A 15866-nucleotide genomic window follows, 5' to 3' on the forward strand; every position below is an offset into this window, starting at 1 on the left:
TCAGGTAAAAGGCGAGGGCATTAGACCTTGGTAACAAGCAGAAACATGGCTTGTATTTGGTTGACTTCCATACCTGATCCTGTACATTGATTTGCCGGAAACCCTTTGCAATCTCTTCCAAGCCTCGCAGGTGATGTGCTGTTAGAGCTGTCATATAGTATAAAAGCTTATTTGGTTTTTCCACATGGTTAGTCAAGAGCTAATGAACTAATACAGTATCTTTAGAAAAAGCAAAGCACAGCTTCCAGGCCAACAAACATGTATATTCTTATCCAACGTCTTGAGCTGACTTCATTGACTAGACAGCCTGATAAACAGTCTGATAAGTGTTCTGAACATATATTCTGTATTGTAAGATCCTTAGTGGAGCTGTCATCCCAGTGGTGGGCGACAAAAAAATTGCTCTTCAGTTTTTTACATTAGGTATTTGTACCTCTTGAACAGGCTGTGACTTCACATTGTTTTTCCTGAACTTTTTGGATTGAAGTGGGATAGTACAGCTTTGGCTAGGCCAGTGCCATCATGCACAGGCCATCTCTGAGTAACAGCATTTTCTTTTTTTACTTTTTATTCTTTTTAAAGTATGCACATACCAAATTAACATTCAAACTCCACTGTATACCTGTGTGAGGGGGTAAGTTAAGTTGTTGTTTCAGTCAAACAACCTGGGTAAAGTATTTGCTGGAATCAGCAGCTGGTTACTGAAATGGTCTGAAGGCTCTTTTCTTTACACCAAAACAAAATTGCAGCTCTCGGTCTGATCCAGAGGAATGAAGCAGATAGACTGGAAGTCACTGTAGGAGCAAAACTACTCTTCCAATTAACTAAACATACAACAATCAGACAACTGGTTCTAGTGCAGATATCTAAACTGTTATTTTATTTGACTCACTGTGGCTTTAGTCAGGGAAATTTGCCTTGCACCTAGTTATAAAAAAATTGTCCAAAACATCCGTTGTGGAACAGTTTAGGAAGAGTTCGTTTCTTTGCTGTGCATCACCTCTTGGATTCTTGTACTGAGGACAGCAGGGGGGGTTTGGTACCTTTCAAGGCAACTAGAATCGGGGGGCTGACTGTAGGGTTTGCTTTGGTTTACAGTGGTTGTGTGGAGTTACCTTATTTCAGCTTGAGATGAGAAATGGGCATATTTCATCATAATGGAGATGAAATTACTTGGAGTAAAAGACTCCAGAGAGACCCACATTATGCATTTATTGTGATTTCAAATCACAATCCTCAAAGTTTATGTAAAACATTGTTATTTTATTTATCCTACCTGGTACAAATGCTTAATAACCAAAAGCTTCACAATACCTTGTTGGTAGGAAAGCACATTATGTGTACTATTTTTGTGTGAGATGAACCTGAGAAGAAGTCTTTGATCTCTAGCATGATAAGTAGTTGCAATGCAGACACTTTTGTTTTCATGGTTTTTGGTACTGCAAAGTCTTTTGAGCAATATCTTACATTTCCATTGAGGTTTGGAAAAATAACACGCAAGTTTGCACAAAGGTTTTGCCTATACATCTTACAAGAAAACACCTAAATTGTATTTAAAATTACCTATCCAAAACGCTGTATTGCAATCTATTAATTTAGTATTTCATCAGGGACCTGTTGCAGAAAAAAACTCTAAATTAATTGTTCCGCAGTCTAAAGACACTAATTTCACTTCAGAGCCAACCTTGCTTGATTAAATCCGCCTTAAATGAAACAGCCAAGAATTCTTTTGATTAAAGTTAATGAATAGAAGGTAGTGTGTATCTATCCTTTCGTGCAATTAGAAATCAGTAGATAAGAGTATAGGATCCTTTTTTAAAATGAAATCAGATGATGTGTTTTCCTTTTTGTATTTTTTAAGCAAAAACTTTGTAAAGGAAACACATGGCACAAGATGCGTGATTAAGTGAATGTATCTGTTCCTATTTTAACTGCAAACTATCTTTTATTCCTTAGTGAGTTGTTAGGTCTGTGGATGACAGTAAAAAGATGCTTTCCTGAAATCCAAGCTTCTTTGGATACAGCATTTGGATACTGCATATCATATATCGTATCATTGCCCTGATTGTTTCTCTTCTTCTCTTAGACTCATGCTTTGCTGTAATAATGAAGATTATTATTAGCCCCACTGTCCTATTGTGCAGCCAGAAAAACTGGACAGGAGTAACTGTCTAAGCTGATGGAGCAGATCAAGTTGTGCTTCTTTACTCCTTGGTCAGAAGCCTTGCAGTCATGGACACATAAGCCTTTCTTTTCCGCTCTTGTTGTTACCGTTGTGCTCAGAAAAAAACCCCAAATGTTATGCTGACAAAACCCCAAGAGGTGGTTGTGTAAAGGAAAACAGAAACTCCCCCAGGCCTCAGCTTGTCTCCTTGTCTGTGTTCCCAGTTTCCCGTTCCCTATTCCTACTGCTGCATTTCTTCAGGTTGTTTGTGGACTGCAAAGTGGGACAAGCAGAATCCCCAGTCAAGGATGCACCGACAAAAAGACCAACAGTTGGTAGAGTCGTGTGTTTCCTTTTGCTGCCACTTACAGAGCTCAGGGAATGAAAGAAAGTCAAGCTGGAACAGTATGGTAAAGCGAAGCCTACTTCAGGTTTTGTTGGAGCACATACATCTTCCTGGCATTGACTCTGCTCTTCTTTTTTCTTGGTACTTTGAACCTCTTTAAAAGCTAGACACGCTCAATTTATTTAAAATTAATAATACAATTGTCCTTAACCTCCTTACTTCCTGCTGTCATCTGATGAGGTTTTCAGTGATAGGTGTTAATGCAAGAGGCAGAAATAAATCTTGTATGAACTGCATAATTCAATTATGCTCTTGAATCTGTAGAACTGGCTGGGGAAGGCACCATAGACACTGATCTGATTGAAATATTACTGTTCCCTACAATCAAAATTAAGCTTCCAAAACAAGATTCTTTAAATTAGAAGCCAAGTGCGTTGGTTTGGTTTTAGTTTGTATTTTCACCTGAGTCTTTTGAAGTTCCAGGGGATTATTTTGATGTTGGTGTTTTGGGTTGTGTTGTTTCTAGGTTTTTGATTTGGTGGATTTTGTTTGTTTTTAATAAAGCTCTACAGTTAGCTGCTCTGCCTTTCCCTTTCAAAAGTGAGATTCTGCTGGTTTTGCATGGCTCAAAGCATCTGGTTCTTAAGGAAAACATTAAATAATGAAAATGGCACCTTTCTTTGAACTTGAATTCATTCTTGTTTTTTAAATGCATTATTAGTTTCAGAAGTAACAGCTCAATGGCAACCAGCAGAAGAAACATGTGAGGGGAATGAAGACCCTCAAAAGTATTTGTTGACGAATGTGGGCAAACAAGATGTTTGAGTCTGTCTGAGACCTCATTTTTTGAAATTTTCGTGGCAGTCATGAGGACAGAAGCATTTAAATGAGATTTTAGATGATTCGTCATCTGAACATTCAGTATGAACTTTAGGAGTACATCCCTCTGGCCTTTGTATCACAGCCCCATCCTGTATTATGTTTTAACTGAGACAACCTGCTTCATACTAGTTACAGGTGAACTGATCTCTCTAGTGCCAAAGCCCTGTCACGTGGAGTCAGAGTTACCATTTCTGTTTGATTTTTCCTGACTCTGATGCCAGACACAAAGACCTTTCAAACCCACTGATTATGTGTCCATTCAAAGTGATTATTAAAAGGAAACTATAAGACTCCAGTATCAGCTTACAACAACATCCCTAACACCAAAGCTTTTTTTGAAGAGCTTTAAAGCCAGCTGCTCACCAGCCTGGCTCTTGCAGATTGAATGTTTGCCTCTGACATCGTGGTTGTAAATACTGTTCTTAGAAGCATCTCAATGAGAAGGACTTTAGAAAGCATTCAGAATACATTTGATAATCATTGAAAGATAAAAGGATGCTTTTCCTTTTGTTACGGACATGAATGCACACTAGATATGACTGCTAGCACAAAAGCGAACTGCTGCAAATGTCAGTGTTTGATAATCCTAGAGAAGATTGTTTCATAGCCATAGTCTAAATTACAGAATGCAACATCTTGGATTGATGTTTTTAATTTCCCACTAGAGGAATACGGATGCAACAGGAGCACAGGAGGAAAGAGCATAGATGCATCCACAAAGACAAGAAAAAAGTGTGTCTGGTTGGGCTATATTGTGAATATCAATTATATGAATCATAGAATAGTTTGGGTTGGAAGGGACCTTCAAAGCCCATCCAGTGCCCCCCCTGCCATGAGCAGGGACATCTTCACCAGCTCAGGTTGCTCAGAGCCCCGTCCAGCCTGGCCTGGGATGTCTCCAGGGATGGGGCATCCACCACCTCTCTGGGCAACCTGGGACAGGGTTTCAACACCCTCATTTTAAAAATTATCTTTCTCATTTCTGGCCAGCCAGAGCTGGACACAGGACTCCAGGTGGGGTCTTACTAGAGCAGAGTATGTTAAATCTATGTCAAGGATAAATATATTAGGTACACTCAGTCTGTACCAAGTGCCCTTCATAACCTCTAATAACCGTTTAAAACCAAAAATAACTGTTTTTCAGCAATGACACCAAAGTCTTGACTTGCTTGCAGCCAGTAAAACTGCAAGCAATTTCACACACCAGGTTTCTAGCCTCTGTGCAGCATCGGGGCTGCCCAAGGCCTTGGCTTTTCTGCTTTGAAGCGGCAGCCCTCAAAGAGGAGTAGCAGCACTCAGCAGTGAAGCACTTCATCTTTGTTTGAGTGGTCCTGCTTCTCATGCAAGGCATGTTGGCCTCAAAAAGTGAGTAAATAAAATTAATTTTACTTATTGATTACAGTCACTGCATACAAGTAAGTCGAAATTAGGACTTTGCGTACATCAGCAGTTGATCCTACACCAATAAGATGTTACTTTGATTAAATACCATAGACTCTCAGCCAGGCCCACGGCAAATGCAAGATATTATTCTTATAATAGCAATAGAAGAGAAAGATGGTGGTTTAGGAGGAGTGAAAGCCTGGGGTTATTTTCTGAATGAGTTAATTTTAGGCTCAAGTCCAACAGGCTGGGTGCAAAAGGAACGCTGAGCATAAGCAGCCCCTTGGTCTCACTTGTTTAGACTCAGTGCCTTATTCAAGGTAGAGTCTGAAACCCTGTTTTGCAGAGTTTGCTTAGGGGTAAGTTTACATACAATACATATACGCCTTTACAGTAATTTTAGCATTTCTTCAGATGTATAACTTCAGATCCCTACCTCAAAAACTGGAGCTTTTGTGATAAAAAGTTCATCTCCATTACTACCAAATAATTAAGTAGGATGTGCAAATCAGAGACCTTTTTTCTTCCCTTTTTAGAGATGCCAGAGCATCAGAAAATAAGGAAGTATGTTTGTCATAATTTAGTAAGTTCAGAAAACGTGACAGTGTATAGTTTGAACTCTAGTTTAGCTCCACATCACAGTGTATTTTGCTCTCAGTTCAGAATAAATTTCCCAACATCCTGCTACAAATCACGTTTTGAAGCTGTTTACCTTTACCGGTCTCCAGTCATTGCCCTCCACATTCAGATGTGAGCAGATGAATAAAGGGAGCGCTCGCCCAAGGATGCCGGGTTGAACTTGGCGCGATGCATTTTCAAAGCAAGCGTATCAGTCATTCCCCGGCATCTGATTTCGCCAAAGCAGAGGGAGACGCGTATCAAGTGCTTTGGTAGCTGTTTGCCAAGGCCATTCCAGCAGACGAGACGCTGCCGCTGCCGGCCCAGGGAGGCGCGGTAAATTCAATCCTGTTGTTCTTTCTGGAATAGATTTTGACAGGACTTGTTTTGACTTGCGCTCCGGAGGAAGGATTGGTTTCCTTCACTAGTCAGGTCTGTTTTGATCTTTTTTAATATGGCTGTTCCCTTCCAAAAGAAGACTCGCACTGATAGAGCACCTATAAATCATAGCCCTAGCTGCCCTTTTTTTTCCTGCTAGCCTACAATTCAGTTTCCATTGGAGCTGCTTAAAGCCAATGAATCTAAGCTTTTAGCATGCAGGCATTGTAAGAAATATTAAGTCCTGTGGATTTTAAATGAATTTCAGGCAGAATAAGATTGTAATTTGGGATGTAGACTGACTTCAGAAGTTAATTCAATTGATGCGGCATAATAGTAATTCAACATAATGTGCTCATACCATTAGACTTGCACAGAAAAACACTCTAAATAGCTATAATGAATAGTTTGGATTTTGAATACCCAGGAGAGCGATTTCACCTTGAATCATAACTGGCATCTCTCAGAATGCTTGTACATTACAAAAATTCAAAAAGGTGTATGAATGCAAGTAAATTTCAGTACTACCCTGGGTAAAATTTAATTTTAGTGGCACTCAAATACTTCTGAAGAGGTAGTGCTAAAATCTGCTTTCACCTGCATAGCTGTGGGGGAAACTGTAACCCTGATTCAAGGAACCTGCATTACATTGTGCATAAAAACTGGAGAGTTTCCCAAGGGGCTAAAATGGGAGTCCTTCTTTTTTCTTAATGGAATGTAGCTGCTTAAAGAGCTTGATTCTCACCTACTTAGTTCCAAAGTAATTTAGGTACCTCTAAAGATGCCCAGAGGAGCAGTGTGGATGGCATTGCTGCTTCTCTCTCTGCTTTGGGTTCAGTCCACCACCAACGCAGACTGCTGCAGTGTTAGTGCCACTGCAGTGGCAAGAACACCGGTCTCCATAGTTCAGTTTTGTAGCTCCAACAACAAAAGCAAAGGCTAAATTCTCGGCTAGCAAAGGCTAAATTCTCAGCTAGCAAAGGCATATTCTGTTTTCATAGATCCAGCATTTGCAGCCATGTCAACATTTGGGAGCTATATAGGTAAATCTGTTTGCTAACAAGAGAGCTACACTATATTTTGGTAGGAGCTTTCAATCTCAGCTCCTCCTATCTAGCTCCTGAGCAAAGAAGTTCAGTCTAACAAGAGTTTATGTATGTAAACATACAGTCACATTGGCAAGTATATTAAACAAAACCAACAAAACCCACACAATCAAAGAGCTTGTGGGGTGCATTGTGCGTGGCTGTAGAATTATATGCAGAATCTGTATGTGGAATTTATTTGGGATGGAAATCGCTGGTGTATGGGGTGGACTTGTATGTAGAGGTATAAGACATGCAATAAAAAAAAAAAGTTATACTGATTGGGAAGTTATTTTTTGTTTGTTTGGTTGGTTTTTGGTTTTGTGGGGTTTTTTTTCAGTGACTACTAAGCCTTATCTGTAAACAGCCTTGCTTCTGATTAGGTCTAATCAAAGTGAACAGGAAAGGTTTGATTAAAACAAGTCATTTCTTTATTCTTGGCTTGCGTAATGTGAAGCCAGTTAGTCTGGTCCTCAGCCTAGTTAATGTCTGCTAATCTGAAGCAAATAACCTCCCTCTTTAGTATTATGACTGATGTGGTGGTGATTTGTCAAACATGCACGAATCTGTCTTATTCTCTTGAAAAAATCTCTCTGTGCTCACACAAGTTGTGTGTGACCAGAGCAGGGTCTCTGATACCTATGGGATAGATACATTCTGGGGATATTTGTTGCCTCTGACTCCTCAAGGAAGCTTTGCACACGACTTTGACAGTGTCTAATGCTGTAGTTTTTGTAAGGAGAATCCAGCCATCCTGGTTTTTCTGCAAAAGAAATGCGCCTGGGTGATCATATCATAATTTTAGAAGCTTTCTCTCTGAATTTTGCACAGAAATAAGATCCTTCAGGCACAAGGTAGCCTCCCAGGCAGTCTTTTTCTCATTGCAGTGAAATCAGAGCTGCACGTAATGACCTAAGGGTGTGTGCAGGAGGTAAAACCCAGAGGTGACATTAGGTGCTTCCTGAAGGGCCTGAAGTATCACTTGAGATATTGAATATCACTTGCTATCCTGCGCACACATTTTACTCAGATCTGCTTTATGATATCTTGCAATATATGTCAAGGTGTTGGGGAAAAGAATTGAAGCCTCATGTTTTCTTTATTAATTAAAAAGAAAACCCCACAGAAGACCAAAATGTTTCTGAGCTTGACATTTGATCTGAATCTTGAATTGCTAGAGGTGAAGATATTGGTCATAATCTGTGTATGGTCCCCCATCCTTTTGAGCTGCTGTACTCCAAAGCAATGCCACCTCCTATATTATATTCTTGCTATCTGCCAATTCTTTCTCTGCTTGCTCATATTTAAGAGATCCAGAAATGGATCTGAAACTACTTCAGTGAGCTATCAGAGCACTATGCTGGCAATTAGTCACTCCTAATTAGCCGGTTTAGCCTCAGGTGGTCCCCAAGGGAAGGGAAAATGGATTGAGTGGCAGGCGTGGGGAAGAAGCTTAAATGTGGTGAACCGAATCGTGACCTGGAGGGCCAAGTTAACCTTGCAGACCACAGGAGGAGCCTGCTGGGACCGCTGCTTGGATAAAACACCTCGATTTGGACAGTTTGAATATCACTTGCGGTATAAAAAAAACAAGCTATGGAAGAAACAGATCCAATGTGAAGTTTGGATCCTGTTTTTCTTGGGAACATGTATAATATCTTCAGATCCTGTGTATAGCATCACCCCAGACAGGGCCCTTTGCCAGCCTGAAGTCTTTGTGGGGCACCATCTCCTGTCGGTGCCATGTGAGCCAGGCTTGGTAACTGTATGTAGTGATGATAGTGTTTCTGTAGCGTTTTGCATTTGAAAAACCACACTAGAGGTAATCTTTTTATTTTATTTTCTCTTCTCTTCACGACACCAATGGAAAGGTCCAAAATAGAGAGAGTTGGTTAATTTGGGAAAGGATCCTCAAGTGTTCATTTTCCTTTGCATATGCCCAATGATTTATTTCTATGAGACAAAGGCAGAAGCACTCCTACTCTGCGTTACAGAAGGCGTAGTTCTCTAAGCAAGTCCTTATTTTTGTGATCACAGATTGGAAGTGCAGTATGTTCCTGTCTGCTTGTTTTGGGCCGGAGTCTTCTTTGGGAAGATCTTACTTTGCAAATATCTAATTGCAGCATAATGTAGTTTTTCAGAGTCAGGAAATATGCTTCAATCTGTCTCTTCTTTTTTTGTAATCAGATTCCTGTCCTATAGAAAACAGCTGCTGATACCTGCATATGCTTTGCTCTATGAATAATTCAAATGAAGATTTGATTTAGAGCTTGCAGCACTTAACACTAGTCAACAGAATAATTATGTGATTGGTGCTGAGAGAAACTAGCGTCTATATTAAAAGGAGAGAGGAACCAATGTGAAAAGTTGGATTAGCAAGTTAATTAGTCCTGACTCTGCTGCCATTGACCTTCTGTGACCTTGTGGTAGAGCTTTTGACTGTCACATTGGTGTGTAGGTGTTGAAAGAGGGGTATTGTTTTGAAGAAAAGAGCCTATCATTTCAAAAATACCCAAAGCCTTGTAAGGTTTATCTTATTCAAGTTTGTTGTGCTTTCAGCTGCGTCAAATATTAGCAGGTGATATTTATAATGCTAATTGTAAAGTGTTACATTTAAAGAACTTAAAACACTGACTTTTTTTTGAGGAAATTGGTAGAAATGGCAGCAGGAGAGAGAAAGCTCCAAGTTTCTTCACTTTCTGGAAGTACCAGAGTTGATGAGTTTTTAAACACGCCAAAGTTTAATGAAAAATCCAATTCTTACTAAGCTCTGCTATTGGTCTCTGAGGCTGTCGCTGTTTGTAATGGATTATGAGAACAATGTCATTGAACTGAACTCCTCTTTAATATGCCACAATTGAAAGGATGATAAGAACACTTTCACATTCCAGAAAGCTTTTTGATTGTAATAACTTTAATAACTTTAAATTAAGTTATGGATTTATATTAAAATGTGCAAAATTATGAGGTCCCCACATCACAAAGTAGTGCAAAAATCATTAGAATGACTTTGCTGTGCTGATGGATTGAGCATGAGATGAACACTGGCCTACTGCTAAAAAGGTGAACCCTATTAAAATGATTTTTAATAAGCTTTTAAAATGGTTGCCGTTTTGCTATTCACATAATTAAAAGGGAGGCAAAGCTACTCAAACTTGTAAGTAAAGAATAATCTTTGGGCCTCACAACACTTTCTCCAATCTTTTTTCCTTTGCGAACACTTGGAATACAAAGTTAAAACTTGCAGGTACGGCTGTCATAAGTTGTAAGTTAAAGGCCATGAAAGTTGTAATACATGCCAAGAGGGCAAAATCACTACTTTTCCTATTTCATATTTTTTTTTTTAACCTGGCTTTCAATCTGTATGAGTTTTGTACATGCCAAGACTATTTCACTCTAAACTAGTGCTCCTGAATGTGTGTTTAGACTGAGCAACCAACACGATCGGTGTGTTAAGTTACCCATTTTACAACCCTATTACAGTGCCTGGGTCCTTTGCCCTCACATTAAGATGCTGACATATTTATAATTAGGAACTTTTCCAGCAAACCAGCAATGCAGCAAGTTGAACACTGTTAGTGAAACAAAACTCCTAAGTATATTTGGAAGAACACTGATTACTAGACTAAATAATCCAGAACTAATGGCTAGAGTTTTGAAAGGCTAACAAACAAAACCAAGTAATAAATCCAAGCCTTTTGGGATATTTGTAGCAGTGATCTATTTTTTTTATTGCAAACCTAGCACAAGTAAGGTTGCTATAATGTAGTGCTTTGCATATTAGGGGCAGTGATTTAGATGCTAGGGGCGAAATGCTGGTAGGAAGTCACAGCATTGATTTGTAAAAAATCTGGACATTTCTATAAAGGTACCCTGAGCTTGCCAGTGCCTGCTGGATACAAGAGTGCTTCCCACCTAGTTTTAACTCGACACAGATAATATTGTTTGGTAAACAGAGAAAAATCATATCTGTTGCTGGAAATGGATTTAATGTAAAAGCTTTGCAAATAATTCTCTCCCTGAGTCCTTTCATCTAGCCTTGCTCCCACTCCAGCAGCTTGCGGTGGCTGCCTGCCTTGCAACAAACTTCTGGATCGTATCTCCTGGATCACTCCAAGTTTACTTTCCATCACCTCTGGTGCTTGGTGTGGATGTGCCCCTGCCCCTCTCCCAGCTTGCCGTGACCCTCATCCTCTCCCTGTCCCATCTGAATTTGGGAAGTGTCTTTCCACACAGCGATAAGGAACGCTCTTCCTTTTCTGTGACCACTTTTTTCCACTTTGTTGTCCACATTGCAGCCAACGGGACAGAGCAACTTTCCCCTTACTGCCCAGCCACAGCTCTTTAATCGAGACATATGCTTGTGGGGTGAGAAAACACTTCTGCCATCAGTCACTGTTCTCCTCACTATGTGACTTAACTCCTAGCCAGCATATCTGCCTTAATTTCATTGAAGCAACAGCTTCTTTGTGTCAAGGGCACATCAGCTCTGTGCTATGCTAATACATCAGTATTGCAAACAAGGGCAAATGCAGATATGGGATTTAAAAGAGGGCTAATTTGCTCAGAGGTGGTTGTTAAAGAGCACATAATGCCAAGCCATATGGCTGGAAACCTTCACACAAAATGAATTCCATCATAATCTGCTAGGGTCCGCTTGCTGCCATTTTCCCAAGGATCTTTTTCATGTTCAAAGAATCTGTGATATTCACTGAGCAATTCCTGTGCGCAGATCTGGGAAAATAGGTATACCTGCTGTTCCTAGTGTTTCCTTGTCAGATAAGTATACCCTTATAGCACAGGGATTTTCTTGCTCTGCCATTAGAGCTATCATGCCAAAACAATGAATAATGGCTGTACAGGAAAGGCATGACAGTCAATTATCTGGCCATATATACCAAGGTGAACGCAATAGGTCTTGCAATGTCTCCAGCGAAATGTTTGGGTACCTTTGAGCCTTCAGTAGCCATAAACTGGAATTACTGCAGTAACTTTTCAGCACAGTGCTAAAACTCTAATAGAATCCCATGTTTTACATTTGATTTTCTATCATATTCATCCTTCAGGCTTTACTGGATTGGGACTTTGTTTAAAGGGCCCTACTTTGTGAACCGTTTGTGGCAAATGTTGATATGACATCTGTTACTCACTTTAAATTACCTCTTAGTCTGTTGGAATTCATCTTGAAGGCATTTTTGTAATGAAATTATTTTTCATGAACATTAGTACAACCTGTGGGAGATCTGAATATAAAAGAAAATCCCCAAGTCCTGCCAAGAGAGTAGCTTATGCGCCAGCTGATTTTATTTTGTTGGTGGGTTTTTTTTGTTATCCTGCTTTCTGTGGAATTACTACAGCTGGTTTCCAAGGTACTTAAATAGGTAACAGGTTGTTAGAGCATGGAGGAATTCTCCTTGAGAAAAGAGTGAATAATTAGGACTGCTTTCTGAACATGGAACCACTTCTGTGACCCAAAAGCTGCTGCATTCAAATAACTCAACCTTGTGGTCTTTACAGGAGATTGTGCTGTTCTGTCTTGCAGATGTATTTCCCACTACATCTAAGATGAGTGAATAATTTCTCGAGTTCTCTTTTAGTGTGGTCGGTCTATAGCAGAGCAAAGGAGTTTATCCCTGTGCTCCACATGAGATTTGCCTTACAGCTATTTGGGTAACAATGGGTACTTTTTTTAGCACCTGACTAATCAATGTTTTACGTACTATGTTTCATTCAAAAGTTATAAATATGACTTATTAAATCATGCTAAATGATTGTAATAATTCCACCCATATGTGAAGGAAACCCCATCAGGAATGTGAAAACTTTGTGTTAATGTACATCTGTCACAATTTCTCTAGGTAGAAATGGATGCAAGTTGCACAACAGTTGGTGAATATTAACGTTTGGGAAGGGGAATGCTTCTTATGTGTAAGGCTTTAAAAGCCATGAAATTTAGAGGGCAGCTCAGTGAAAAGATGCTGGTGGGTTCTGAGATGATATGAAAGTCGCGCAATCTTTGTGCAGATGGCCTTGATCAAAACAAATCCTTTTTGATGCAAGGATTGTGGAGGCTTGATGAGGGAAGGATTTCTGAAGGCCTTTTGTGTCCATATGTAGTGAAATTCCTGCAGAATGGATTTGAGGTTTGCACCTGCTATGGTGTTTGGTAATGCTAGACGGCAGCATTAGCAGGTCATGGTTAGCAGAAAGCATTACATGACTGCAGAATAAACCAGAAAGCATCACACAAGCACAGAATAAAACAGTCACTAAGCTTGGCAGGGGAGGAAATTGGAAAATACTTCTTTTCTGCTTTTCCTGAGCTTTATACAGGCATTTCACTAGACAGGTTTTATAGATGGATTTAAATGCTGATGGTTATTAGAAGGACTTTTCACAGTCCATGGAGATCTTGTTGGTTTTTTTTTATTCTACTGTTCATTTAATTCTTCAAAGTGGTCGCAATCAATTTGATCAAGTAAACCTTATGACATTTTGCGTTTCATTCCACAGAAATACCTCAGGAGCTTTTTTTCTGCCATGCTGAAATCTCCATCGTCTCCGCTGCACATTGACAAAGTGGGGCTCACTCTGTCGAAACACACCATCTGCGAGTTCTCCTCCTTCTTCAGGAAAGGCGTTTTTGACTACAGCAGCCATGGGACCAGCTAACTTTTGGGCCAGGACCCTTCTGCCAGAGGAGCGCAGTCAGAGTGGTGCCTTCGCTTCTGTGCTGCGAGAGGAATAGAGGGAAGAAAGCAGGTATCTGCCTCCCTACCTGGGGAGTTGCATCCAAACAACTCCAGTTACAGACTGCGAGCCTGTCCCCTGTACCAGCTCTCATATTAGTGCCTGCATTTTCCCGGCATGGGGTATACAAACATTTTTTTGTAAGTTGCTCTGTTAATACTGTACAAAGATTCTGAGTCTCATGCTGCGTTTGGATCCACTCTTTAGCCCGGAGCGCTTCCTTCCCGATTGCTCAGAGGATTTATTCTGGTGGTGTGAGAGCAACCCATTTGCCGTGGCGACGTGTCGTGCGGACAGAGGGTTTCTGAGCAGCCTTTCAGTTTCTGGCCAAGCTGTTTCTGAAAGAACATTTTCTCTTCTGTTTCCTTAAGCATACTGCGGCATTTAAGGTCGTGCTCATACTCCACTGTTGTTTCTTTTTTTTTTCCCCTCCCAGACACACTTTTAAACTATTTGACTGTATAATTGTATAGTTTGCCAAAGAAGAGTTAAAGAGCCTGGGTAACTTGAATGTTTACAAAGATATATGCAAAATTATTATTAAAGCCTAATATAACAACACTGGTGACATTTTTATTTCATGACCTACATTATAGGACCACTAATGTTTTACATTTAATATGATGTGTAAAGATAATTGGGTTCCATTACTAAGCCTAGCCAATTACAATAAGCATTTATAATTGAAGGAGTGAAAAAAAAGAAAGTAAAATTTATCACTATAGTTCATATAAGTTTTGAGATTATTATTTTTATTCATTTCAGTGAAAACAAAAGTTAGGGTAAAATTTCTAAACCACCGAAGCCCTATTATCAGCAGGTTAGACTTTAATGTCTTTGGATGTGTCTAACTGTATCTGACTTAGACATCTTAACGCCTTCAATTGGGAGCCAGGTTTTTAAGCTAAACATTGCAAACAAAACGGTCGATTCCCCAGCTGGTTTTGCACTGTGTTTCAAGCCATTCCTAGTCTCCCTCGTGCATTTCTACACTGGAGTGCTGCATTCCCCTGCACTTCATTACTGACAGGGACCTGCCCCTGCGATCCTTACCATGCCCTGTGCTTGTGTTATGCCTCTCCAACCTCTCCCAGGGCCTCTCTCTGCACGTATCGTCCCCCTGACCAAGAGGTCATGTCTTTGTTCCTCACCCTGTCGTTGGACGATGTTCCTGCTTCCCCAATCAGAAAGTGGAGGTTGGGTGCTTGCTGGGTTCCTACAGTGAGCTGAGGAACTGGAGTTTGATGTTGCTGCACATGTTGATGGAAGATTGGTGACAAGCGTGATGAGGAGCGGCTGAGGGACCTGGGGCTGTTCAGCCTGAAGAAGAGGAGGCTGAGGGGAGACCTTATTGCTGTCTGCAACTGCCTGAAAGGAGGTTGTAGCATGGAGGGAGTTGGCCTCTTCTCCCAAGTAGCAAGTGATAGGATGAGAAGAAATGGCCTCAAGTTGTACCAGGGGAGGTTTAGATTAGATATTAGGAAACATTTCTTCACGGAAAGTGTTGTAAAGTACTGGAACAGGCTGCCCAGGGAAGTGGTGGAGCCACCATCCCTGGAGGTGTTTAAAAGACTTGTAGATGAGGTTCTTAGGGACATGGGTTAGTGCCAGAGTGAGGTTATGGTTGGACTCAATGATGTTGAGGGTCTCTTCCAACAAAAACGATTCTATGATTCTTCACTTGGCTGTATTGACCCTCGTGACCCAACAGGAATGCTTCAGAGGCAGAAACTGGGCATGGTATTGCTGGTTCTCATAGTGGCCTGGGAACTTTGACCCTAAATCTCACTTTAAAACTGGAAAGTCTTTTCTGTGTCTCCTTCTCCCTTGGCCTGCTCCCAATTCTGCTTCGTTGCAATGTAATATGATAAAGAATTAATGCTTAAGAATTTCAAATAATGAATTTTACATAACTGTAGAGTATTACTTCCTGTGTGCAACTTCTATGAAAAGACTTGGCAGGCCAAGAAATGGCAAGCTGCTTTGTGTGTTGCACAAACCCAGTTTCTGCAGATGTCCTACCTGAAGAAAAACCCAGTAGTGTCAAGTGCTTTTCCATGGCAAGCAGCGCAGAGCCTGATGAGCACACCCCATCGTGCCACATGGCAAATGCTGATCTGCGAGAAGGGTTGAGCGCACAGGACTCCCAGAGGTAAGTCCCACACTTTGTGTCACATTGGATTTGGAGAACCTGTTTAAGAAAAACACAACTAGACAGAGAGTTAAGTCAAGTGAAGAATATTAATATTCATATTTTTCA

The 15866-nt window shown here is 40.5% G+C and overlaps 1 protein-coding gene across 2 annotated transcripts in view; it reads left to right on the top strand.

The window, feature by feature from the left end:
* Window positions 1-14133, top strand: part of KIF16B (kinesin family member 16B) — a 135660-nt gene extending 121527 nt beyond the window's left edge. For both annotated transcript variants that reach the window (XM_080341996.1, XM_080341997.1), the window contains one exon: window positions 13370-14133. In XM_080341996.1, coding sequence (XP_080198122.1) covers window positions 13370-13528 — 159 coding nt within the window. In that variant the 3' untranslated portion in view covers window positions 13529-14133. The remainder of the gene's footprint in view (window positions 1-13369) is intronic.
* The last annotated feature ends 1733 nt before the right edge of the window (window positions 14134-15866 follow it).

The sequence above is a fragment of the Nesoenas mayeri genome (genome assembly GCF_963082525.1).
Source record: "Nesoenas mayeri genome assembly, chromosome: 3".
In the NCBI taxonomy this organism is placed as follows: Eukaryota; Metazoa; Chordata; class Aves; order Columbiformes; family Columbidae; genus Nesoenas; species Nesoenas mayeri.